General features: G+C 36.0%; 2 protein-coding genes across 3 annotated transcripts; one reads left to right on the top strand and one right to left on the bottom strand.

Moving 5' to 3' along the window:
• The first annotated feature begins 8,378 nt into the window (after nucleotides 1-8,378).
• On the top strand, nucleotides 8,379-12,701 carry LOC130726781 (disease resistance protein RPV1-like). 2 transcript variants are annotated; one of them, XM_057578086.1, is made up of 5 exons: nucleotides 8,380-9,280; nucleotides 9,648-10,752; nucleotides 11,000-11,272; nucleotides 11,386-11,892; nucleotides 11,984-12,177. In XM_057578086.1, exons 1-5 carry the CDS (start codon nucleotides 8,784-8,786, stop codon nucleotides 12,041-12,043), a joined length of 2,442 nt encoding a protein of 813 aa, XP_057434069.1. In that variant the 5' UTR covers nucleotides 8,380-8,783; the 3' UTR covers nucleotides 12,044-12,177. The 2 variants fall into 2 exon arrangements, with proteins under 2 accessions (XP_057434068.1, XP_057434069.1); XM_057578085.1 differs by having other exon boundaries at nucleotides 8,379-9,280; nucleotides 11,386-12,701.
• Nucleotides 12,702-13,003: 302 nt separating this feature from the next.
• Nucleotides 13,004-21,187, bottom strand: LOC130723051 (DEAD-box ATP-dependent RNA helicase 53, mitochondrial-like). Its single transcript, XM_057573975.1, has 7 exons — nucleotides 20,679-21,187; nucleotides 20,307-20,434; nucleotides 19,741-20,152; nucleotides 18,899-18,997; nucleotides 18,538-18,762; nucleotides 16,103-16,264; nucleotides 13,004-13,844 (listed from the first exon to the last, which is right to left on the bottom strand). The coding sequence occupies exons 1-7, from the start codon at nucleotides 21,042-21,044 to the stop codon at nucleotides 13,422-13,424; spliced, it is 1,815 nt and encodes a 604-aa protein (XP_057429958.1). The 5' UTR covers nucleotides 21,045-21,187; the 3' UTR covers nucleotides 13,004-13,421.
• Between the last annotated feature and the right edge of the window lie 3,723 nt (nucleotides 21,188-24,910).

Genomic DNA, 24,910 nt, shown 5'->3' with positions numbered 1-24,910 from the left:
TTTCACAATGTAGTAAAATGTAACAATTATAATATAAAGAGCAGAACGCCCTACCTAGTTAAATTTTCCATCTTTGCCTATCAAGTATATCGAGGAACAGCTGATAAATAAATTAGAACAGACCTGCTTTATAAAGCTGGCTCTTCAAAATTGCCAAAACATACACAACTTCAGAATCACAGTCTACTAAGCTGCTTAAAAGAGAATAAAGGATTAAAAAGAGCCAAACAAATGCATGGCAGAGGTTGAACACGCAGAGGATACATTTTACATGGATGGAATGAGTAACACTAGAGTTCCAGTTGAGCTGAAAAATCTAATGCCCCACAAAATAGAATGTACTATATTCTTATGCTATAACTTTCTTTACATGATGATCACACAGGACAGGAAGCAATGATTTGCTTCTATTGTAGCTACTTGAATTCATTTGAAGAGAAAACAAAACGCATAATGTTTTGAAAAAATTGAAGAAAGACAGTGAGATAGATAAGATACCTCGGTGGTGAATGACCACAGTGTAGTGTTCCTCCCGTGTCAAACTTACTTGATTCAGATTTTAAATGTCAAACTTACATGTTAGCCAAAAGTCATTATTAGAAATTGGGAGGCCTATACTCAACCACAAAAGCTAGCTCAAGAGTTGATGTTTGCACTACCCTTATAAAGGCTATCTATGCTCTATCTCTAGCAAATGTGGGACTTCTAACACACCCCCTCACGTCCAGGACTGAACAACCTGGAACATGGGATCAACAACTAACGGGTGGCCCAATAATGGGAGGTCTCCACAACAAACAACAAATGGATCTAGGATAGACTCTGATACCATATTAGAAATTGGGAGACCTATACTCAACCACAAAAGCTAGCTCAAGAGTTAAGGTTTGCACTACCCTTATAAAGGCTATCTATGCTCTATTTCTAGCCAATGTGGGACTTCTAATAGTCATCGTGTATCGTATCCAATTAGTTAGAATAAAAGTGAAATTCCTTTTGCCTTGGTTCATTCTGATGTGTGGGGACCCTCTCCTATTACAACTACCTCTGGTGTTCGTTGGTTTGTTACTTTTTTCGATGACTGCACCCGAATGACTTGGTTGTACTTGCTGAAACATAAAAATGATGTGTTTGGTGTTTTTCAGTCCTTCAATGTGATGGTTCAGACGCAATTTTCAGCTAAAATTCAGATTCTCCGCTCTAATAATGGTGGAGAATACGTCAATAGGGAGTTTCAAGAGTACTTCAGAAACAATGGTCTAATCCATGAAACCTCCTGCTCCCAAACACCTCAACAAAATGGAATTGCAGAACGAAAGAACAGGCACATCTTAGAAACAACTCATGCTCTTCTAATTGGAGCACATATGCCTTGTAGGTACTGAGAAGATACTGTTGTCACATCAGTGCATTTGTTGAACCTTATGCCTTCAAAGGTGTTGAGCTTTAAAACACCATTAGAAGTTCTTTCTATGTATGTTCCCTCGCCTACTATTCTATTGATTCATCCTTGGGTATTTGGGTGTGTTGCATTTGTTCATCTTCACCAAAATCAACGCACAAAACTTGATCCATGTGCAGTTCGTTGTATTTTTGTGGGTTATGGGACACACAGAAAGGGATATCGTTGTTATGATCCTACCACAAAACGCACCTATGTCACTATGGATGTTACTTTCTTGGAATCTGAAGCTTTCTTTCCTCCGGCAGACTCCAATTCTTCTTTTCAGGGGGAGATGCAAGATGAAAAGAATATTTGGAAAAAAGTCGTGATGAAGAGATGATTTGTGAGAAAATTGGAACCGATGAAGATCAGGGAAGGGAACGCAACCTTAATTTGGAGGAAAGACAAAATATTGGTATAATTCAAGAGGCTGAATCTGTATTACTCAAGAGGCTGAACAATCTGAAGTTGAAACCCCCCACTTCTCTGTACCAGATCACCCTTCTCCTGGGAATATGACTGAGGTAAGTTTCTGTACCTCTCCTACTATAATTTCTCATATTCCTAACTTGGATACTTCTGCGAGTTATATTCAACTTTCAGATAAAATCGTTGTAAGCCACCAAATCGGTACTCACATGATTTTGAAGGAAAAGGTCAAGATATCTCATCTCAAAGTATGGGTCTACTAAAAAATTATCACAGCCTCTCAAAGAATTTGCACACAACCTATCTTCACATCACATCCCCAACAAAATAGAAGAAGCTCTAACGGATCCAAACTGGGTTCTAGCCACATGATATGAAATGGAAGCCTTGCAAAAGAATAGAACTTGGACTCTCGTTTCATTGCCAAAAGGGAAGAAGACAGTGGAATGTAAGTGGGTCTTTTCCATAAAACACAAAACAGACAGATCAATTGAAAGGTACAAGGCGAGGCTTGTGGCAAAGGGATATACACAAACATATGGAATTGATTATCAAGAAACATTCTCACCGGTGTCTAAATTAAATATAGTTAGAGTTTTGTTGTCCCTTGCTGCAAACTTAGACTGGCCATTGCACCAATTTGATGTGAAGAATGCTTTTCTTTATCCCTTGAGGAGGAGGTTTACATCAATATTCCACCAGGTTACACCACATCTTCAAAGACTGGAATTGTGTGTAAGTTGCAACGAGCATTGTATGCACTAAAGCAATCACCACGTGCATGGTTTGGTCGATTTAGCTTGGCCATGAGAAAATATGGCTTCCATCAATGCAACTCGGATCATACTCTTTTCTTGAAACACCGATTGGGGAAAGTAACGACTTTGATAATTTATGTTGATGACATGATTATTACAGGAGATAATGTGGAGGAGATTTCTAGACTCCAAGAGCAGTTGGCCACAAAATTTGAGATGAAGAATCTTGGGAGACACAAGTACTTCCTAGGAATTGAGGTGGCTAGGTCAAGGAAAGGTATATTCCTCGCTCAAAGAAAATATGTGTTGGAATTACTTTTAGAGGTAGAACTATTGAACTGCAAGCCAGCTGATACACCAATGGTCCAAAATCACAAGCTTGGAGTGTATGCAAATCAGGTGCCAGGTACTCCCTCCGTTCCTCTTTATTTGTCTTTCTAGCACAATTTTTTTGTTTCCTTTTATTTGTCATTTGGTGATTTAAGGTTACATTGTACCAATTATACCCCTAACACAATCTCATTTATTCCATTCAAAGTTTAGTAGTGGAAAATTGAATTTAATGAGCTTCCTGAAAACTGTGTTGTCTTTCTTGCTTCAAAATTTCATTGTCCAATCTGATTTTAGCTTTAATTATTCATATGACTATTCAACTTGACTATAAATACATACTCCAATGTTACTTTGCGGTTAATTATGGAGTACATTTCATATAATCACATCATAAAATTGCATGATACTTAGTGGTTCAAAAAAAACTGCAGTAGAATTTGATTGAATGGAAACTAGCCTTTCAATTTAAAAAATAAATGAATTCAAATAATATTCCCAATATAGTTTTAAATTCCAATGTTACACAAAAAAAAAGAGTGTAGCATTAAATTCTGTCATAGGAAAAAAAATTCATTTGAAGACTTAAAATTCTATAAAAAGAAAACACATGGTGAATTATCAAGTGCACAATTAAAAAAATCTGATGGAAAAAGCAAGAGTGGAAGACTCATTGGTCTCATTGCAATATTTGAAGACTCATTGTTTATCAAGTGCACAATTCTGCGTTTCCTTTTTTTTTTTGAAGTCTTTTAGTCTTTCTTTGAGGAGTGCATGAGACAATGTAAAATTAATGTTGTTGAAACCTGAAATAGTTTAATGATATGAGAGAGAGTGTTGTGGGAAAATTAGGAAATTAATTATTGGAGAGAAAAAATCTATGAATGAAGATAAAGTAAATATTGAATTGAATTAGGGTAAAATGGGAAAATTAGCTCTAAAAGTGCAATACCTTGGTGGAAGAGCTTTGTACTAGAAAGACAAATAAAAAGGAACGGAGGGAGTAATAAAGAAAGATACCAAAAATTGGTTGGTAAGTTGATTTATTTGTCTCATACTAGACCTGACATTGCTTATGTTGTTAGTATTGTAAGTCAATTTATGCATTGTCCTAGTGAAGATCATATGGGAGCCGTAATTCAGATTCTATGTTATCTAAAGTCCTCTCCTAGAAAACGGCTTGTGTTGTCTAAGAATAAGCACTTAAATATTGATGGTTACACATATGCTGATTAGGCAAGTCACAGATAGGAAGTCTACATCAGGCTATCTTACTTTTGTAGGAGGAAATCAGGTGACATGGAGGAGCAAGAAGCAAAAGGTTGTGGCTTTATCTAGTGCTGAAGCCGAATTCAGAGGAATGGCAAAAGGACTTTGTGAACTTCTATGGCTTAAGAGATTGCTAACTGAGATGTGTTTTCCACCTAGTATAGAGATGAACTTATTATGTGATAACAAGGCAACAATTGATATCTCTCATAATCCAGTTCAACATTATCGAACCAAACATGTTGAGGTGGATCGAAACTTCATCAAATAGAACCTTGAAACCAAGATAGTTCGATTTTCTTTTATGAAATCTGAAGACCAACTAGCTGATATACTTACAAAGACAGTTTCCAGCAAGATATTCCACAACTCACTTGACAAGATGGGCATCAAAGATAATATACACCATCTGGAGGGGGAGTGTTGGCGTGAGCTTCAATTAAGGCATAATTAGAGATTTTCTAGAATCAATTTATATCCACTGTTTTAAGGGAAAAACAATATTTACCTTAGATAGTATATTTCCTAAAATAGAGTCCTTAATTGACTATTTTTACTGTTATATGTGTATGTAGCTGCTATAGCTTAGGGTATGAAAAACATAATATACAGAAACTCTTCCTCCATGTTATTCACTATGTCAACACTCTGTTCTCCTTGATGTTTCTTACTAACGGCTTACCCTTCCAGGGACGGCCCAAGGCCCATGTGGCCCAAGAAAGGGCTTTAGGGCCCCAAAAAAATTACTAAGTAAAAAAGGTTTCTCATTCATGTGATAAGTCTAATAGTCTTTTTGTAAAGAATGTCTCAAATAAAAATCAACGCATCAGTTCAAAAAACCAAGCCCAATAGTCTCCATGGAAAGAAAAAAAGTACTCCTAAATCATTTTATACTCCTACATCAGTTTGATAAAGAATTATTTTTTAGGTAAAAATATCTCACTTTAAAGTTTGCTTTATGCCTCATTTAGTGTTGGGCCGACCCTATACCCTTCACACCGTAGTTCAGAGCTTCGTCGTGAAGCAAGGTGCTCTGTCGTGAAGTAATGGGGCTTTGAAGAACATTCACTTTTGTGGGTTTTGAGCTTTTTATTCATAAAGAAAAGGGTGTTAAATTTGGCACCCCAAGCAACCAATTTAACACCCCACTATAAAGTGGAGATTGTCTAAAATACCCCTGAAATTTAGTACATTATGGGATTTGAAATCCCGGAACCCCTATCGAACTGCATTCTAGGAATTTAAATCCTGGAAACCATCCATCAAAGATTTCGAGTTTTAACTCCTGGGAATTTAAAACCCGGAGCACAATGAACATGGATTCCGGGATTCTAAAACCCAGAATAATATGCATAATCGAACTTACGAAACGTTCTGGGATCTAATTCCCGGAACCTAATTTATGTCTTCCGGGTTCTAATACATAGAGTACTACATAATCTAGCTTTTGAAACATTCCAGGATCTAATTCCCGGAATCTATTTTATGGCTTTCAGGTTCTAATTATCGGAAAAAGCCGGAAAAGTAAAAGGGAAGGGGTGTGGGTTTAAAATGAAGGAGGGTATTTTGGGGATTTAATTTATTAGGTTAGGTGGGAATTTGGTTGGGTAGGGTGAGAAATTTAACACCCCAAAAAAAGTTACCAGTAGGTCTAGTGCCACTGCCCATTTTATTTATTTAGTTTTTTTTCTTAACATTTCATTTTGAATACACAAAAAAATAATTTAAATGGTAACTACGGGTAAAATTGTCATAATATATTATACGCACTCTTATCCTCATTATTTTCCATCCGTCCAAACAAGTGAAGAGAAAAGTTTACTCTTTTTTTTGTTACAGTAGGAAAGAAAGACAATAACAAACAAACTAGCTAATAACGCTTTGACAGAGCAGGGATATCACTGTTGTTGGTGGTTGAGACCAGAGCTTCAAATCCCAACTCTCATTAACAGCGAGCTTGGTGAGGGCATCTTTTGATTCCTTTTATTTTCCCTTTGCTTTCTTTAAATTCAAATAACTACAAAAATACATTAATCTCCCCTTCTTTATACACAATTTAGAATAATGGAGGAATAGTGTTATAATTATAAATTCTAGGAGAGGTCAACACAATATCAATAAATCTCAAGGGAGGTCGGTGCAATGTCCTCAATATAATAAGAATGGATAATGTATGCTTAAATAGTAAAAGAGTATAATAATTGAGACAAGAAAAAGATAGGAAGAAAAGATAAAAGATAAAAAAAAATAAAAAGAGATTTGATGAATGATATGATCAAAAGAAAAGAGAGATAAATAGAAAGTAAAATTGGAAATGAAGTAAAAGTGTAAACCTATTTGGTTTGGGAAAACATTTCCATTTTCATTTTCTGAAAATAGTTTTTATTTTCAAATTTTCAAATTTAGAAAACATGTTTGTTTTGACTTTTTGTTTTCATTTTTATTTTTCGCCATCACTGCCACTAGGCTTGTCCATCGGACGGGTTCGGGCCAATAACATCGGTTTCAGCGGGTTAAAATCACCCAACAACCAGGTCCGGCACCGACCGCCCAGTTACCACGGGTAAATTGAGTTCAGTTTTGATAGTTTATGGTTTCGGCAGGTGGGTTCGTGCGGGTTCAAGATCCAGAAAAAAATTTAAAAAAATAATGTAAGATGAGGATTTGAAAAAAATACAGATCTGGAGTTAATCAACATATATTTCAAAAAGAAAAAGCAAAAGAAAAAAGATGGAAGAACCCTATGCAAGTGAAACGGATCTTGAGAATCATCATCTTCAATAGAGAAATCTGAGGCGCTGGCAACGTCACTGCGATGCAGATCTAGTGTTGGGATGACGAACTTCGTGGATGGAGGGAAAAAGTTGGGGTTTTGATTCATCAAAAGAGGAGGAGATCGAACGGTCTCTGTGGCGGCGTTGGATCTTCATGTCGTGGTGGCGGCGCTGAACCTGAGAAAAAGAAAAGGTTGTGGCGTCGCTGGATCTCCATTGGTCGAGGAGACGATGCTGGACCGCGTAGACGGAGAATGAGGTGGTAGTGCGGTGGATCTTAGAGTTTGCGATGGTGTATTTTAGAGAAGAAGGCTAGGGTTGTTGAGTGGTGGGAGAAGGAGAAGATAAGTGTGCGATTGTGGTGTGGAGAGACGATAGTGTGGAGGCTGGGTTCGAGAAAGAAAGGGCGGCGACATGGAGAGACGGCGTTGTGGAGGCTTGCGACGTTGAGAGAGATTGGAGAAGAGTGTCTTTTCTGGATGAATCTCTTAAGCAGTTAAGCCTAGGGTTATATATGAGAGGTTTTTTTTAAGTCTCCCTCATTGAGTTATTGGGTTGGACCTTTTTTTTACATTGTTACTTCGGTCGGTTCGATCGGGCTGGAGCCCAAACTGAAGCCGACCAATCAAACCCAAGTGAACCAATAAAACGAACCGACCAAACCCGCAGCCGAACCGAACTAGCCCATTCAGTAAAAAACCGTTGGTTAGCTCAGGTTTGGTTCGGTTCCGACCCTCATGGACAGTCCTAGCTGCCACCACCACATTCATCGTCGTCGCTGCCACCACCACCGCCGCTACCACCACTGTATTTGTCGCCGCCACCACCACAACAACCTCCTCCGTCTCCTCACCCACCACCTCCTCCGCCTTCGTTGCCACCACCTTTACCGCCACCGCCTCTACCCAACCATCGTCGTCACTTTCACTACCAGTGTCATCGCTACACTACCATCACCACCGCCACTACCACCAGCACCAACCTCCGTCGTCACCACTTTTCATCTCACTAGTTGGTGGTCATGGCAGCGGTGGTGGTGGAGGCGACGATGATGGTGGTAGTAGCAATGGTGGTGGTGGCAGATGACGATGATGGCAGCGGTGACAATGACGACGATGAAAGTGGAGGCAGTGATGGTCGCGGTCGTGACAACTCATTTTCATTTTCGCTGAAAATGAAAAACGATTTTTTATTTATTTTCTATTTCGGTCATATTTTACCAAATATTTTTGAAGAAAACATTTTCTAAATATCAACCAAACGTGTTTTCAACTGGGTTTTCGCTTTTTTTTTTTAAAAATGAAAACCGGAAATAAGAAAACCAAATAAGCGAACTTTGATATGTTCACACTCTTGTTTCTTTTACATATCATCTGATCTAACTTTTTTTCCTATTTATGTTCTCTATTTCTATTAAATCACTTATCATACCACTCATTTGTCTCTAGTATGTATCACTACTATTTTTCAAGTGTAATTGAATATTAGCTCGAAGAAAAATAGTCCAACAGCTTACTTATAGAACAGGACATGCCGCGGCAACGAGGAGACCGCTATCTACTACTAAGCGCCAAGTGAACGCGGAGATTGTGATGCCAATTCACAAAGTAAGCAAGGATGGTGATGAAAGACACAACCAATCATTGGCCACACCACTGCAGTGTCAATTCAGCAGCTTAAGCTATTTATGAGCTCAACTTTCATCATTTCATCTATCACCTAAAACTTGAGAAAAAGCAGAGGCAAAAGGGTGTTCTGTTCCTCCTAATTAGTTATTCAATGACACACCCAACAACACTACCTTCTCCATCTACCTTCACCTGTGATTGGACTTATGATGTCTTCCTCAACTTCAGAGGCAGCGAAACCCGCCACGGTTTCACAGGCAATCTCTACAATTCTCTGCACCAAAAGGGTATACATACCTTCATAGATGATGAAAGGCTAAACAAAGGAGAAGAAATCACACCATCCCTTCTCCATGCCATTAAAGAGTCTAGGATTTTCATTTCTGTTTTCTCTGAGAACTATGCATCCTCAACTCATTGCTTGGATGAACTTGTTATGATCATGGACTGCTCCAAGGCACAAGGACGGTTGTTTTTGCCGGTGTTTTATGGTGTGGATCCTTCACAAGTTCGCCACCAAAGTGGGGCTTACAAAGATGCTTTGGCAAAACATAAGGAGAGGTTTCAAGATGACAAGGGAAAGGTTCAAAAATGGAGGGATGCTTTATGTCAAGCTGCTAATGTGTCTGGTTGGCACTTCCAACAAGGGTACGTAGCTCTCACACCACCCTTTTTATAGACATATCTTTTTAGTACCCCCTTTATTGTTGTTTGCCTAATGAAATCCATATCAATATACAAGGCAAAAGAAATAGGTGAGAGTTTAGATGTAGCAAACACTTTGCGTGTTTGGTTATGCAAAAAAGTAGTCTCATAATCACTTATAGGGAAAAGGGCTATAAAGTGTAACTTTGTGGAGTTACCGTACTTTGAATTATGCGTTACCATGAATCTAAACACGCTATTAGTGTTAAGTACAATAACTTGTATATGTCTATGATTATCAATGAAGTAAACTCATTTAAATCTTCAATTTCAATTTATATGTATTTAAAAGTGTTTCTATAATGTGCAGGTCTCAATCAGAATACAAGTTTATTGGAAAGATTGTGGAAGAGGTCTCAGAAAAGATTAATCGCACTCCTTTACATGTTGCTGATAAACCGGTTGCGCTGGAGTCTCCGGTGCTAGCAGTGGTGTCTTCTCTCCTAGGACTTGGCTCTGATGAGGAGGTCAACATGGTTGGCATTCATGGAATAGGTGGAATCGGTAAATCGACAATTGCTCGTGCGGTTTACAACATGATTGCTGATCAGTTTGAAGGTTTGTGTTTTCTTGCAGACATAAGACAAAGGGCTATTAATCATGGTCTTGCACAACTTCAAGAGACACTACTTTCTGAAGTATTGGGGGAGAAGGATATCAAAGTGGGAGATGTTTACAGAGGAATATCAATGATAAAAAAGAGGCTTCATCGAAAGAAGGTTCTTATGATTCTTGATGATGTTGACAACCAGAAGCAGTTACAAGCACTTGCTGGACATGATTGGTTTGGCTCTGACAGCAAGATCATAATCACAACAAGAAACAAGCATTTGCTGGCCACTCATGGGGTAGTGAAATTATATGAGGTGAAACAATTAAATGATGAAACAGCACTTGAGTTGTTCAATTGGCATACCTTCAAACATAAAGAAATTTCTCCAGATTATGCTGATATTTCAAAACGAGCAGTTTCTTATGCTCAAGGCCTTCCATTGGCTTTGGAGGTGATAGGCTCTTACTTGTTTGGCAAAAGTTTAAGTGTATGGAAATCTGCACTGGATAAATATGAAACGATTCTTCACAAAGACATCCATGAAATACTTAAAGTTAGCTATGATGTTTTGGAGGAAGATGAGAAGGGCATTTTTCTTGACATAGCTTGTTTCTTCAACTCTTACCAAATGGGATATATCAAAGAAATACTGAACTTACATGGTTTCAATGCGGAAAATGGAATGCAAGTGCTGAATGACAAATCTCTCATAAAAATTGATGGAAGTGGTTGTGTAAAAATGCATGACTTAATTCAAGACATGGGCAGAGAAATCGTAAGGCTGGAATCAACAATGGAGCCTGGAAAACGCAGTAGATTATGGCTTACCGAGGACATAGTTAATGTTTTGGAAGAAAATACGGTATGTTGGAACTTAAAAAAATATCAATGTCATTTATTCTCTTTGCCTTCCTTTATAATACACATTTTGACTAGTATATATTAAATGACTAGATTCTTATTTCTCTGTATTCAATTTGAAATATTTGATGAAATTTTACCACTATAGCAGAAAAGGACATTCTGGTTTAGAATTAGCAATTAATTGAAGTATGTAGATGTAATTGCTAAACTTTACATTCTGTTTAAATTATGATTTGGATTTGAAGGGGACTGATACAGTTGAAGTTGTGGTCATCAACCTATGCAAAGACAAAGAAGTGCAGTGGAATGGAAAAGCCTTCAAGAAAATGAAAAATCTAAGAATTCTCATTGTTACAAATGCATGTTTCTCTAGAGGCCCTCAAAATCTACCAAATAGTCTTAGAGTTTTAGACTGGAGTGCATATCCATCACTATCTTTACCAGCTGATTTTAATCCCAAGAATCTTGTGATACTTAGCCTCCCTGAAAGTTGTCTTCAATCGTTCAAATCACCTAAGGTATCTATTTTCAAAGTCCTTTTATATATTGAACACATTCCATGGTTCTAATAAAGAAAAATATGGATGTCCAATTGAAAGCTCATAATGAGTCACTAATTTTTGTTTTGTAGGTGTTTGAGTCCTTGAACTTTATTGATTTTGAAGGCTGCAAATTCTTAACTGAACTACCTAACTTGTCTGGGCTACCAAATTTGGGGGCATTGTGTCTTGACTATTGTTCTAATTTAATTAAGATTCATGGCTCAGTGGGGTTTCTTAATAGACTCATGTTATTGAGTGCTCAAGGATGCACCCAACTAGAAATGTTGGTGCCCTTCATCAATTTGCCATCTCTAGAGACTCTGGATTTGAGAGGCTGCTCGCGTCTTAAGAGCTTCCCAGAAGTATTGGGAGTGATGGAGAACATTGAAGATGTTTATTTAGACCAGACTGCCATAGATAAATTGCCATGCTCAATTGGAAATCTTGTTGGACTCCGACGATTGTTCTTGAGGGAATGCAAGAATCTAATTCAGTTACCAAGCAATGTCCATACATTGCCTAAACTTGAGGTAATAATGAGTTATGATTGTGGGGGATTTCAGTTGTTCGAGGGTGAAGAAAAAGTAAGGACACAGGTATTTTCAAAATCAATGCTTGTTTATAATGAAGGCAAAGAGGTGTTACTTGATGTATATTCTCTTAACATGTCTCATAATAATTTCATAGAATTACGAAGACCTTTGTGGAGTCCCCATGGACCTGCGGGTAGTGTTCTTGGATTCATGATTAAAGGGATTCTAGATGGGACCGTAAATTTGTATGGACTCAGAAGCAAGGAATCATCCATGTGTTTCTGGTTCATAAAGAAATTTCCCGATATAGCTCTATGTTGTGCTGGAGAGCCAAGTGTGTATAAAGACAATATGATATTGGATTTCAAGTTCAGTGTACTCATCAATGGCACCAAGCAGTTAAGTTCTTCATGTAACTACATATTTTCTGCAGAAAGAATGACAGAACAAATGTTTTTGTGTGATCTGTTATGCAAAAAGGAGACAGCATTTCCAGAACATGAATGGAATCAAGTAGAGATTTTATGTGAGTTGAAGTACCCCATGCCATGTGGCTCTGAAAGGGTAATGGGTGCCGAAGACAGGACCACAATGGGAGTTCCAAGTTGGTCCCTCATTTATGTCTTTGAAGAATACAAGGAGGATTTCAAATTTATGTATGAGTTTCAGGAATGTAAAGAGATGCAGAGGAGAAAGGACACACTATTCGGCTTTCACTCCATGCTCAAGCGTCGCGGATTAAATTGGATTGGGTTTTGATTTTGAAAAAAGTCCATGGAAGCAGTGATTCAAATCCTTGACAAACTTCAGAGCAATTCAATCGAAAATAGAAAATGTTAAAATAATACCATCATGTTATTGTTGAACATCAATTTCTACCAGCCCCATTTTATTAATCAAGAGATCCTTATGATCCAATGACTATGAATGTGTCTAAACCAACAAAGTCACCCGGATGGTTGATGAACATTTAATTAACTAATTACTGAAAGTAACCCAATGTGTGGCCAAAAAACAAATTGTTGATAACATTACAAATAAGTGAATAACTTAAAAGATAATATTACATATCAGTTAGAAGAGAATTTCACTATATAGTAAAATGTAACAACTATAATATGAACAGCAGAACACGGTACCTATTTAAATTTTCAATCTTTGCCCATCAAGTATATCCAGGAACGGCTAATAAATAAATTAGAACACCACTGCTTTATAAAGCTGGCTCTTTAAAATTGCCAAGACATACACAAGTTCAGAATCACAGTCTACTAAGCTGCTTAAAAGAGAATGAAGGCATTAAAAGAGCCAAAAAAATTCATGGCAGAGGTTGAACACGCAGAGGATACTTTTTACATGGACGGAATGAGTAACACTAGAGTTCCAGTTGAGCTGAAAAATCTAATGCCCCACAAAATAGAATCTCCTATAATCTTATGCTAAAACTTTCTCGACATCAAGTGATACAGGTACGACACAAAATGCCGGAAATTATAGACGAAGACAGTAAACTAAACAATGGAAGAAGCCAACATTGTACATTTGCCAGAAGTTAAAATGGCCTTCCACTATCGTAACTGTCATTGTTTGAGTCAGTCATCAAAAGTACCAAAACCACTGTAGCGATTTTGGCTTGAACCATAACTACCAGAGCTAGGTCCACCAAATGTTGGTTTAGCAGAAGAGTTATCAGAAAATCCCCCAAATCTTCCCGTGTTACCTGAATTCCCATAACCAGTTCGGTTAAATCCAGGGTTACTAGAACTCCCAGAGCGGTCAAATCCAGAACTGCCACCAAAGCCTGTACCACTACCACCAGATCTTCCCGTCCCACCTGAATTTCCATAGCCAGGTCGGCTAAATCCAGGGTTACTATAACTTCCAGAACGGCTAAATCCAGAACCACCACCATAACCTGGACCACCAGACCTCATACCTCCTGAAGGGCCGAATCGACCACCACCCATGCCACTTAACATGTCTACAGATCCACTTGGAACATCAATCTTTGGTAGCTGACAAAAAGATTTGGAAAAAGATGCAAGCAATTGATCATTATACAAAATAAAACAGTGACAGAATGTAAGCACGTGGATGGGAAAAGTAACTCACAAAACCAAGAAAAATAATTATAGTAGCAGGTAAGAATTCAACTTTCACATGCTTAAAAAAAGAATGTATACGTGAACATGTGGAATAAAATTAAAACAACATGCTCAACATCAAAGGCAAGTAATATACCTCTATGTATTATCAGGTTTGATAAAGACCCATTTCTCTGGTAATCGAATTTGGTTAAAATGAGAATTCACTACATATAAATCTAGCCATCATCATACTTGTTAAAATGGTTCAATTTTTTATTTATTTAATCAGAATTCAGAAGTCCTGCTGCTCCTTTAGAGATGTGCATAAAAGCTATTTCCACTGCCTACAAACTGAGATACCAATTCACCTTCCAGTTAATAATTACGCAGCAAACATAGAGAACATCAGCTCTTTTAAGATCACTTCCAACTAATCCGTACTTCGGGCATGACTTTAATATATTACAACAAATATCTCTGTCAACTGTTTGCTCTTCAGATTCCAAGAATAACCTCGGCTACAACTACTAGGTTTAAAGCAGTGTTGTCAAATCGCGATCGCGGAAAATCGCGGCGAGGCCAAAATCCGCTATTTCATTTAGCGGATAGCGTCGCGGGCAAATAGCGGTAACCGCATAGCGGTTAAAATAAGTAAAATATTATACAAAAATAGCTTGTCACAAAAGAAGAACGAAATAAAATACAGAGACAGAATAAAAAGCAGAAAACAGAGGGTGAATAAATGAAAAACAGAAACCGGAACTGTGGAGAAAAAACGAAGTGAAAGAGATAAGGAAAGAGAGCAGAGTGAAAAAAAAAAACAGATAATTGTGAATAACGAACAAGTGAAAAGAGAAAGAGAAAGAAAATGTGAAAGAGATAAGGAAAGAAAGCAGAGTGAAAAAACATAAAAACAGATTCTGAATTCTGAAAGTTTGAATTGTGAATAGCGAACAAATGAAAAAAGAAAAAGAAAGAAAACAGTCTGGAAATTTGAAGAAAGAAGGAAGGAAAAAAGAAAAGGAAAGAAAAGAAAATAGAGTGTGAAAAAAAGAAGTGGCATTACATTCTCCAAGCGGTGCCATTTTAGAAAAATCAGTTGGTGGCATCATTCTCCAAGCGGTGCCATTTTCTTCCACTAATTGGCATCCAATTAAATCAGTCGGTGGTATTACATTCTCCAAGCGGTGCCATTATTGAAAATTCCCTCAAATCACGCATGAAATTAACTCCCACCCGATATTTCCGCTTTGCCCATCGCGGCGTTATTGCGAGTTGCGCCGCAATCGCGTTTGTCGCGGTGGCCGCGATGTCGCGGCGTAGCGATTGCGGCGGGCCAAATTTCCGCTACGCTATAGCGGGTCGCGGCCGCTATAGCCGCTATTTGACAACACTGGTTTAAAGCAAGTTTCAATGTATATTTTAAACTCTTTAATACTTAAAATAAAACCTAAAGCTAAAGAAGTTTACATTGTATAATTTAGATTTCAGTTCACAGATTTTGATAAGGAAATGTGCACTCTGCATTGGAGTAATATCGGGTCCCCAAATCTTAGTTCTTTACCGGAAAAGAAACCGAAACCTAGTTCTTTACCGAAAATCTGCCATATCTTAAAACAAAGTTTTACTATGAATTTTGCAGCTCTGCCCCTCCCCCTCCCTATTTATGTTATGCACGCTAAAGGAAAAGTACCAATTGACTTCGGATTCACATGTACATAAATCCTTTGAACCAATCAAGATAACATCCAACATAAGCTACAATACCAAAGATTATTGAACTGATCAACTGAATTCCTCACTTTAGGGACAGACAGACAGCAGTTTGCTAGCTTGACAGATATAGAGGAGTACTAGATTCAGATTGAGAATTTTAGGCTAGCAACTTGACTTATATCAAAAATTATAAAAGTGGTAGTGGTCGCTAGTGGAAAACCTTGGCCAAAATAAAAACTATCTTCTGTGATTCCATCCAAACTAATAAGAAAATATGAATGTTCAGCTCAGTTTTCTAACATATGTAATGTTGCATGTTCATTTCCTGTTCAGAGATGGGATTTATGGCAGATATTTTTTCTAACGCATATCTCTGCAGTAATAAACTAGGAAAATAATAACAAGAAGTCATAAACAACTTCAAACAAAAAAGATAGAAGGATGAATATGTAAAGGAAGCAAGGGATCACCTCGGTAAATTTACATCCAACATCACGCTCAATAGTACTTATAGCCCTGGACTGAACTTCTGTATAAACAAGAATAGCAGCTCCTTTCTTACCAGCCCGCCCAGTTCGTCCAGATCGATGAACAAATATCTCAGAATTATTCGGAGGATCATAATGTATTACCTATATGAGGAAACTGGGTCAAAAATTTGCATGCCAACAAATCAAATAACAATGGATGTCGATGTGTTTGCACATACATAGAATATATTAACTGAAGACATGAAAGATTAAAGTGGATAAGATACATTAGAAAGCCTCCGACAGCGTGCAGCAAATCAGAAGCTGCATATGTTCTGTACTTTGGTAATTTATAACACCATAAACAGAATCCATAAAATAATATGCAATAAATTTACGCCAAAATGTGAAAAATTCTCGTAGACCATTTATGATGCATGTTCTTTAAATTCAATGATTCCCTTTGCATCCAAGATGCCAATTCGCACATTCTATAAAATAAAAAGTAAATAACTAAAAAACTGAGATCAAGCATCTATTACTTTCCTTTTCTTTTTTCATTTAATACCATAAAGAAGGATCTATTTTTTTGAAGATTTTGTGCTATCAATTTGGTTACTGAAGACACCCAATAATTTCATTAAGGATCAATGCAGAAATCGTGTTGTAATTACACACGTGTAAGATGGTATATATACAACAAATAATATAAGAAAAAGGGTGGGTAATTACCAATTACAGCCTGATTACAAATACAAATCAAAACAGTATTTTCTAACAGTTGTCATTGAGCAGGCAGAGCACAGTTTTTTTGTTGAAGATGCACCATTCATTTTGTAAAGCAAACTTATAAAAATTATGAGGAAACACAAAATATTTGTTATAAGTCAATTTAATGATTTCTTCCATGACAGCCTTGAAATCCATACGAAAATGAATCCAAGAGGATAATGTAAAGAATCCAGTAAGAAGTCAATAAAAACTCAAAACATTCTAAATAGTTAATCAATCAGACTATCAGAGATAATCCAGTCATCATGTGGCCACCAACCTCATCTCCTCTGCCATATATGTTCTGAATCAGGCTCTAATAATACTACGTTCCGACTTAAGTTCCAGTGGAGATCAATTTCTTTTACCCACCAGCTCATTTCACAATGGAGCATATATTTTAAATATCTTCACAACTGAACCATCTGGTATAGATTTGATGATGCTTTACTAAGACATAAGTTACAGACCTCTTTCTTTATTGTCTACTAATCTTTACATTGGTCCCTTCATAACGAAAACATACAGCGAGACTGTACACCAAATAAAAAATGAGTAACCCTCAATATGGTCCTATAAACATTAGGGGGTCATCACATTAATTCTTCAAATATTTTATGAAGGATTAATATTGTGAAAAGTATTTGGTTGAGTAATATGGTGATACTTTAATCTTTAAAGGACTAATTTGATAAGAAAAATCTCTGGATAACTATTCTGAATGACACCTTAAAGACCAAATTGAGGGTTCATTCAATAAAAAAAATCTAATAGCAATTCCCTCACCATTTGCTATGGGACACTTTCAATATTTTCATTTCCTCAAAGTCGCAAGTAATAGAACACAATGCGCCCAATATATACTTACACATCTTAATTTCAAAGAACTTGTTTTTAAAAAAATATCATGCAATTTCATTTCAATCTCCATGCTTTCCAAAACACACAAAAATAGTTTGGTATTGAAACACACCATGTTCACTAATGACTAAACTCCAGGGATAAAAAATTATTGATTTCATCCAAGTGGAAGCACTTTATGTATCCAAAGGTATATATTCTGAATTAAGGATATCTAACAGTTTTACCAAGTGTGAAGGGAAAGCAAAAGCAACCGTTGTGGTTAGAAGAAGAAAATATGAACTAGTCACAACTCCAAATTCTACAAGTCAGATTGCAGGAGAAGAGATAGAATCAAGTAAAAGCACCAGGGATTCTTGCTCATTAGTCTCTCTGTCTATTTGGTTCATAGAAAAATGTAGATTCTGAGAGAAATTGAAATCTCAAATTCACCAAGAATTATGAATAAGAAATACAACAAAGAATCATCATAGTGAAGAGAAGTAAATCTAAAGGAAACATAACCCAAAGATTTCTCTTTTCATACCAATTTTTGGAAAATGCAGTTATTAAAATAATATCCCAAATATAGGAGTATTTTTTATTTTTTTTATGGCTCCCCCCACCCCTTCATACACACCATGCCAATATAGAGTTGACAAATATCTCAAATATATTAAGAACAAAAAGGTAATAACAGGGGAGGAACCATCATGTAGAAAGTAAGGTTTTCTTGAACCTAAATCATCTATCAATAAACAATGAATAGAATATGATATTATAACGCACTCTTTCAAATAAAAAGCTTCACAAACAGAACTCACAAGATCAACATTTGGAATATCAAGCCCACGTGAAGCAACATCAGTTGCCACTAGAACATTAAAGTAGTTGTTTCTGAAGCCAGCAAGAGTTCTTTCCCTCTGTGCTTGCGAAATATCTCCATGCAAGGCCTCGCATTTAAGGCTTTTTGACATCATATATGATAATCGATCAGCATCACGTTTGGTTTGAGTGAAAACAATACACTTTCCTCCATTTGCATGTTCCTATCAAAGGGCATAACTTTAGGAAAGGAAACAAAAGCATGTCTACTCACTAGATTACTTGAATAGCAATTCTTGTAACAATCATTAACTATAGGTAAGACAAAAATCGTTAGAAAGTACAAATAAGAAGACATACTGTTATCAGGGGCGCAAGAATTCCCGCTTTAGTATATGCACTGGATGCAATAGAGTACAGCGAAATTCCATCTGCCAATTTCTGATTAGAATCTCCAACCTATAGTACCAATAAGTTCCCAATTAACTTAATAACAATCAACAATATGAATTGTGCACATCAATCTCAAACAGATTTACTTCCCATCTCAAACATTACTACTTCATATTCATTCCTATAAAATAAAAAGCATTCAAAATCATGTAGAGGATAACACTCAACTCCCTGTACCATATGTCAAGAAAAGAAACCATTAATTTCCATCAGATTTACCTAAACATCTAACTAGTAAGAGAATGAAGGTCTCATGCAGTAGTAAAATACCTAAATTATATATACCCTGATAATCATTTTTAGAGAATCCCCATTGAGTAAAAACCAGTAAGATATTTATCCAAACAGCCACAAAACTGTAAACCTACATTTTTTTAAGTTGAGAACACAGCCATCAAAACCCACATATTTATTTGTATTTCATCATAATAGTTCAATGTCTTTTAATAGGACTTTTCTTGAGTCTTACATGAGCTTTCCAAGTTCATACACTAAACTTTTACCTCAATTTGGAGACTCTGCAATACAAGTTCTCTTCAAGAAGGTTTGTTAATTAAAATCCATTTCCTGTTTGAGCCCGAACCTTACATTTATGACTTTATGTTAGGTATTTTTCAATTATCCTCAAAACAGATTTTGGCCCACACATATCATACCAGATAAGCACAATCCCAAAAAAAAGTAACATTTGAAAACTGCATTATACTTTCTTTTCTCCTCCTGGTGCCTTAACAGACTTGTATACTCACAAGATCAATGGTTAGGGGGCTGTTTAGGTAATTGCGGATGATATTCTTTATCTCAGGTGGCATTGTCGCTGAGAACATGAGAGTCTGACGTTGTGGAGGCAACCTCGACAAGATCTTCTCCACGTCTTCTTGAAATCCTACTTGAAGCATCTGATCAGCTTCATCGAGAACAACAAACTGAACAGCATTCAAATTCAATGAACCTCGGTTAAGAAGATCAATAATTCGACCAGGCGTGCCAACTGCAATATCTACACCATAATCAAGCTCCCTCATTTGATTGCTGATGGGCGTACCCCCATAAAGACAGATTGTGCTCAAGTTAGGTGCGGCATCCTTGAACTCATTTTCAACCTGTCGCGCAAGTTCTCTGGTTGGTGCCAAAACCAAAGCCAAAGGGTCCCTTCCTTGCCTGCCATAATCAGCCACACAAATATGCATAGTTAGACAAAAATCAATATTGCATACTACCCCTTACCTGATCAGATCTACCTTCAGGCAGTGAAATAAGGCTACTAAATAAACAAAACTGTAAAAGTAAGATGAGTGGAACAAAAATAACAAACCCATGCTTAGCATTAGATTGAATAATCTTATCCAAGATGGGTATCCCAAAAGCAAGAGTCTTCCCAGTTCCTGTTCTAGCTCGACCGACCATATCCTGCCCTTTCATCGCAGGTTCCAGCACAGCTCTCTACAACAACAATTATGATGATAATAAAATTAACATTGTAACAATAATAATAATAAGGGCCTCAAACAGAGTTACTAAATTTGATTAACATGAAGCATGGATTGATTTTCCAGAAATTCTGCGAAACAAACACTTTTTTGCCTTCTTTCTCACCCCAAAATACTTCAAACAAAAATTCAAAAACATAAATATATATATATATATATACAAACTGATTTCATGATGCTAGTCACAATGACCTTACCTGAATGGGAAAGAGTTTGGCGATCCCTTTCTTCGCGAGAGCATCAACGATCTCCTGCGAGATCCCGAGCTTCGCAATCTCCAGTCCTTCATCGCTGCTGTTCGCAGTGAAGCCATCGTTCTCGTGCGCGTAATCGTGATCCAAGGCAGGCTGCGCAGAAGGAGAAACCAGCGAGGAGTGGAAGTTCAACAGTCCGGGTTTCGCGTGAAATGCTCTGGCTCCTAGGTCGGAGAGCCCGTTAATGCGAGTGACGGCGGCGATGAGGCTGCGGCGGTGGTGGAGGTGGAGCGCCTCGACGGAGGTGAAGGCGGCGAAGAAGCGGCGTGAGAAGATGGAAGAGGATCTTCTGAGGATCGTGGTCGTCATGGTGAGAAATGGGAGGGTTTGGTTTTCTTGGTTCCAAGGTTTGAGGAACGAGACTGTGTGATAAACCCTGAAATTTCAGAGGGTTTTAGGGGTTTGGATCCTGTGTGGGCAAGTCTACTCAATTTGGAAATGTGTTTCGTGTCGATGAGGAAATTGCATGCAAACAATAAAATAAAAAACAAGAGGTTTTTATATTTTGAAAGTAATATTAAAAAAATACTTTTAAGAGGTAAAGTAGTTGGGCTATGTATTTGTCCTCTCGAAACTGTTGGGCTATATTTGCAGAAGCACACAAAAAATGTAGTGTTGGGTTGATTCACTATAATTTTGAATGAACTAATGATTCAATGGTAGCGCAACTTTTTTTTTTTACATCGGAAAGATAAATTACACTCGTCAGGAATCGATCATTGGATCTCCCCTACCTAACCCACATATCTCCAACTCCTACTACTTGAGCTACTCTACGGAAACATAGGCTATGTTTGGCATGTCATTTCAGCTAGCTTATAGCTTATTTGACTAGCTTAAAGCTTATTTGACTAGCTTAAAAGCTCTTCAAAAGTGTTTGGTGAAGGAGCTTATTTTAGTAGCTTAAAGCTTTAAGCTATAAGCTATCTCAGGTAGCTTATAGCTTAAAGCTTATAGCTTATTAAATTTATTCTCATTTTTATCCTTATTATTTTATTAAAATTCTACCATTACCCTTATATATTTATAAAACACTAAACTTATTTTCCCCTCACACTTACGTATGCAGTTTCCGCCACCATTCCTGCCACACCGCTGCGCACCACAAGTATTATAAATATTATATTAATAAAAATAAATATTATATTTTTAAGATGATATATAACTGTAGCTAATAAAAATATTTAAAGTGATAATAATTTTAATATTAATATCATATTGGTATTAATGTGAAAATAAAGTAATGTTAAATATAAAAATAATTATACAAGTATGTCCTTTTATGTCATTTTACAATTTCAGCTTGTTTAACAGCTAGTTCTACCAAACACTTTTGTTTCAATCACGTAGCTTTTCAGCTTTCAGCTATCAGCTTTCAGCTAGCTTATCAGCTTTCAGCTATCAGCTAGCTTATAAGCTTTCAGCTAGCTTTTCAGCTTTCAGCTAGCTTATCAGCTAAACATGCCAAACATAGCCATAGTAGCGTCAGCTTAACCCTTTCTAATTATAAACGAAAGTTAGAATTAAATATTGTGAGTTAGGCCAACTGAACCCTCATAGTTTGAGTGCGGTGGGTCATTGAAAAAAATGGTGGGAGAATGGGTGATGAGTGGAAGGAGGAAGAGGAAAGGAGAAAAAAGAGAAATAGATTTGATAAAAGAGAATTTTGAAGGACTAGAATTGATGTGAAAGTTACACGTTGGCACATATATCTGACTAAGAATCTAAGATTGTTAAGTTGATCGGTGAGTGGGTAAAAAACATTTCAAAAATATTTTAAAACGTTTTAAGGACTATATTCAATCAATCACATTTTTTCAACAACTAAAAATTATGAAATTTTTTATAAGGATATTTTAGATTATGGTGTACAAGTCAGGGACAAAAATATATTTAACCCTAAAATAATTATTTACATCAAGAAATATTATCATTTGTGTTAGTAATGTAATATGGTGTGTGAGAATTTATCAATAATTGATAACTAATGTCTTAGGAAAAGTGAATTGTCCACTCGAGACACTAGTTCAAGGTTCAAATGTTTAACTTGGTCAAATCGTAAATGAACAGGTAGTAATTAAATTATATTATTATTATTATTTTCAATAATATGAAATATATTTGATCAAGATTTTCAAAAATTTAGACTAATTAAATTATAAATTATTAAAAATTGTCCATCCTATATAAGTAGTAAAAAAATTAAAAATTAAGAATAAAATAATGTCCAGATCAATTCGTATTTTAGCATCAGATCTGAACTAGTTTTAGACCAATTCATGACAGGTTCAAATCAGTTTCAGAATTGTCGATTTTTCACGTGAATGAACTTGCCACTGTGAAATATATAAGGATATTTTAGATTATGGTGTACAAGTCAGGGACAAAAATATATTTAACCCTAAAATAATTATTTACATCAAGAAACATTATCATTTGTGTTAGTAATGTAATATGGTGTGTGAGAATTTATCAATAATTGATAACTAATGTCTTAGGAAAAGTGAACTGTCCACTCGAGACACTAGTTCAAGGTTCAAATGTTTAATTTGGTCAAATCGTAAATGAACAGGTAGTAATTAAATTATATTATTATTATTATTTTCAATAATATGAAATATATTTGATCAAGATTTTCAAAAATTTAGACTAATTAAATTATAAATTATTAAAAATTGTCCATCTTATATAAGTCGTAAAAAAATAAAAAATTAAGAATAAAATAATGTCCAGATCAATTCGTATTTTAGCATCAGATCTGAACTAGTTTTAGACCAATTCATGACAAGTTCAAATCAGTTTCAGAATTGTCGATTTTTCACGTGAATGAACTTGCCACTGTACCGGTTCTCAAACAGGCCGGGCAAGCCAGATAGTGTGCAACGGAATAACATGGTTAAACTACATATTACATCGGCAAAGTGAAGCTAAGTGAACAGGCTTTTAACTAAGTGCTTGTTTGGACACAAGGTAAAAAATCATAGTGAAGTCTAAAATTATGGTGAATAAAAGCGATTTCTCTTAACTTTTATGACTGTTCACCATGGTTTTGATCTCACAAAAAGATATGCTCTCACCCATCTACGAACAATTACAAAATTAGCAACTAATTAAAATAATGGAAATTTAATTGTTAAAATCTTTTATATTGATTAAAAAAACATTATTCAATAGTATAAACCTATAACTCGTCTTCCGATGGAGCAAAAAAATAAATAAACCTATAACTATTAAATGCAACATTTTGTGGTTTGGCTTAATTGCAACTTTAGTCCCTGACGTTTACCGAAACCACAATTTTAATCCCTCACCTAATTTAATTACAAGAATAGTCCTTTACATTCCCTCCCGTTTGCAACGTTAGTCCTTCTGTCTAATTGTCAACGGAGAAGGCTTATGTGGCAACGCACATGCCTCTCATGTGACCAAGAAAATTGATTTAACTGCAATTTTGGACCCTGACTTATACACATTATGTAGTTTTGGTCCTTAAAGTTCGAAAATTGCATTCAAATTTATATAAAAAAAAAAACCGGAAAATGATAAGTATTCATATTCTTCAAATTTAATTACATATTTATTAAATCATAATCAGGATAATATTAAAAAAATTAATTTTAAATAATTAAAAATATATGTATTGACTTGTTTATACTTTATAGAATAATAAAAATATCTTTAATCAATACATTCAACTTAATATAAAAGATATCGAAAAAAAAACATGGAGGATTATATATAAATAATTTCAATTTAAATTAAATAGGATATAAAGAGAAACAATTATGATTGTTATCAAAACATTATTGAATAAGAATTTAAATAAATATTTTATAAAATCATAATCGGGCATAGTAAAATAAATTTAAATTTGAGTGCAATTTTTGAAGAAGATGAATAGTTATCATTTTCTATTTCATTATTGTTTTTTATTAACTTGGATGCAATTTTTGAACTTTAAGGACCAAAAGTGCAGTTAAATCATTTTTCTTGGACACATGAGAGGCATGTGCGTTGCCACATAAGCCTTCTCTGTTAAAAATTAGACGGAAGGACTAACGTAGCAAACGGGAGGTAACGTGAGGGACTAGTTTTGTAATGAAATTAAGTGAGGGACTAAAATCGTGGTTTTTGTAAACGTCAGGGACTAAAGTTGCAATTAAGCCTTGTGGTTT

This window comes from Lotus japonicus, chromosome 6 (genome assembly GCF_012489685.1).
Source record: "Lotus japonicus ecotype B-129 chromosome 6, LjGifu_v1.2".
Taxonomy (NCBI): domain Eukaryota; kingdom Viridiplantae; phylum Streptophyta; class Magnoliopsida; order Fabales; family Fabaceae; genus Lotus; species Lotus japonicus.
This window is presented reverse-complemented; position numbering and strand designations above follow the sequence as displayed.

Excerpts from the sequence above, each read along its gene's own strand:
- LOC130723051 (XM_057573975.1), bottom strand. The coding sequence starts at position 21,044 with ATGACGACCACGATCCTCAGAAGATCCTCTTCCATCTTCTCACGCCGC. Across the intron at positions 20,435-20,678 it reads CCAAACTCTTTCCCATTCAG|AGAGCTGTGCTGGAACCTGC; the intron begins GTAAGGTCATTG and ends TTGTTGTTGTAG. Across the intron at positions 18,763-18,898 it reads TTCTTGCGCCCCTGATAACA|GAACATGCAAATGGAGGAAA; the intron begins GTATGTCTTCTT and ends GCCCTTTGATAG.
- LOC130726781 (XM_057578085.1), top strand. The coding sequence starts at position 8,784 with ATGACACACCCAACAACACTACCTTCTCCATCTACCTTCACCTGTGAT. Across the intron at positions 10,753-10,999 it reads ATGTTTTGGAAGAAAATACG|GGGACTGATACAGTTGAAGT; the intron begins GTATGTTGGAAC and ends TTGGATTTGAAG. Across the intron at positions 11,273-11,385 it reads AATCGTTCAAATCACCTAAG|GTGTTTGAGTCCTTGAACTT; the intron begins GTATCTATTTTC and ends TTTGTTTTGTAG.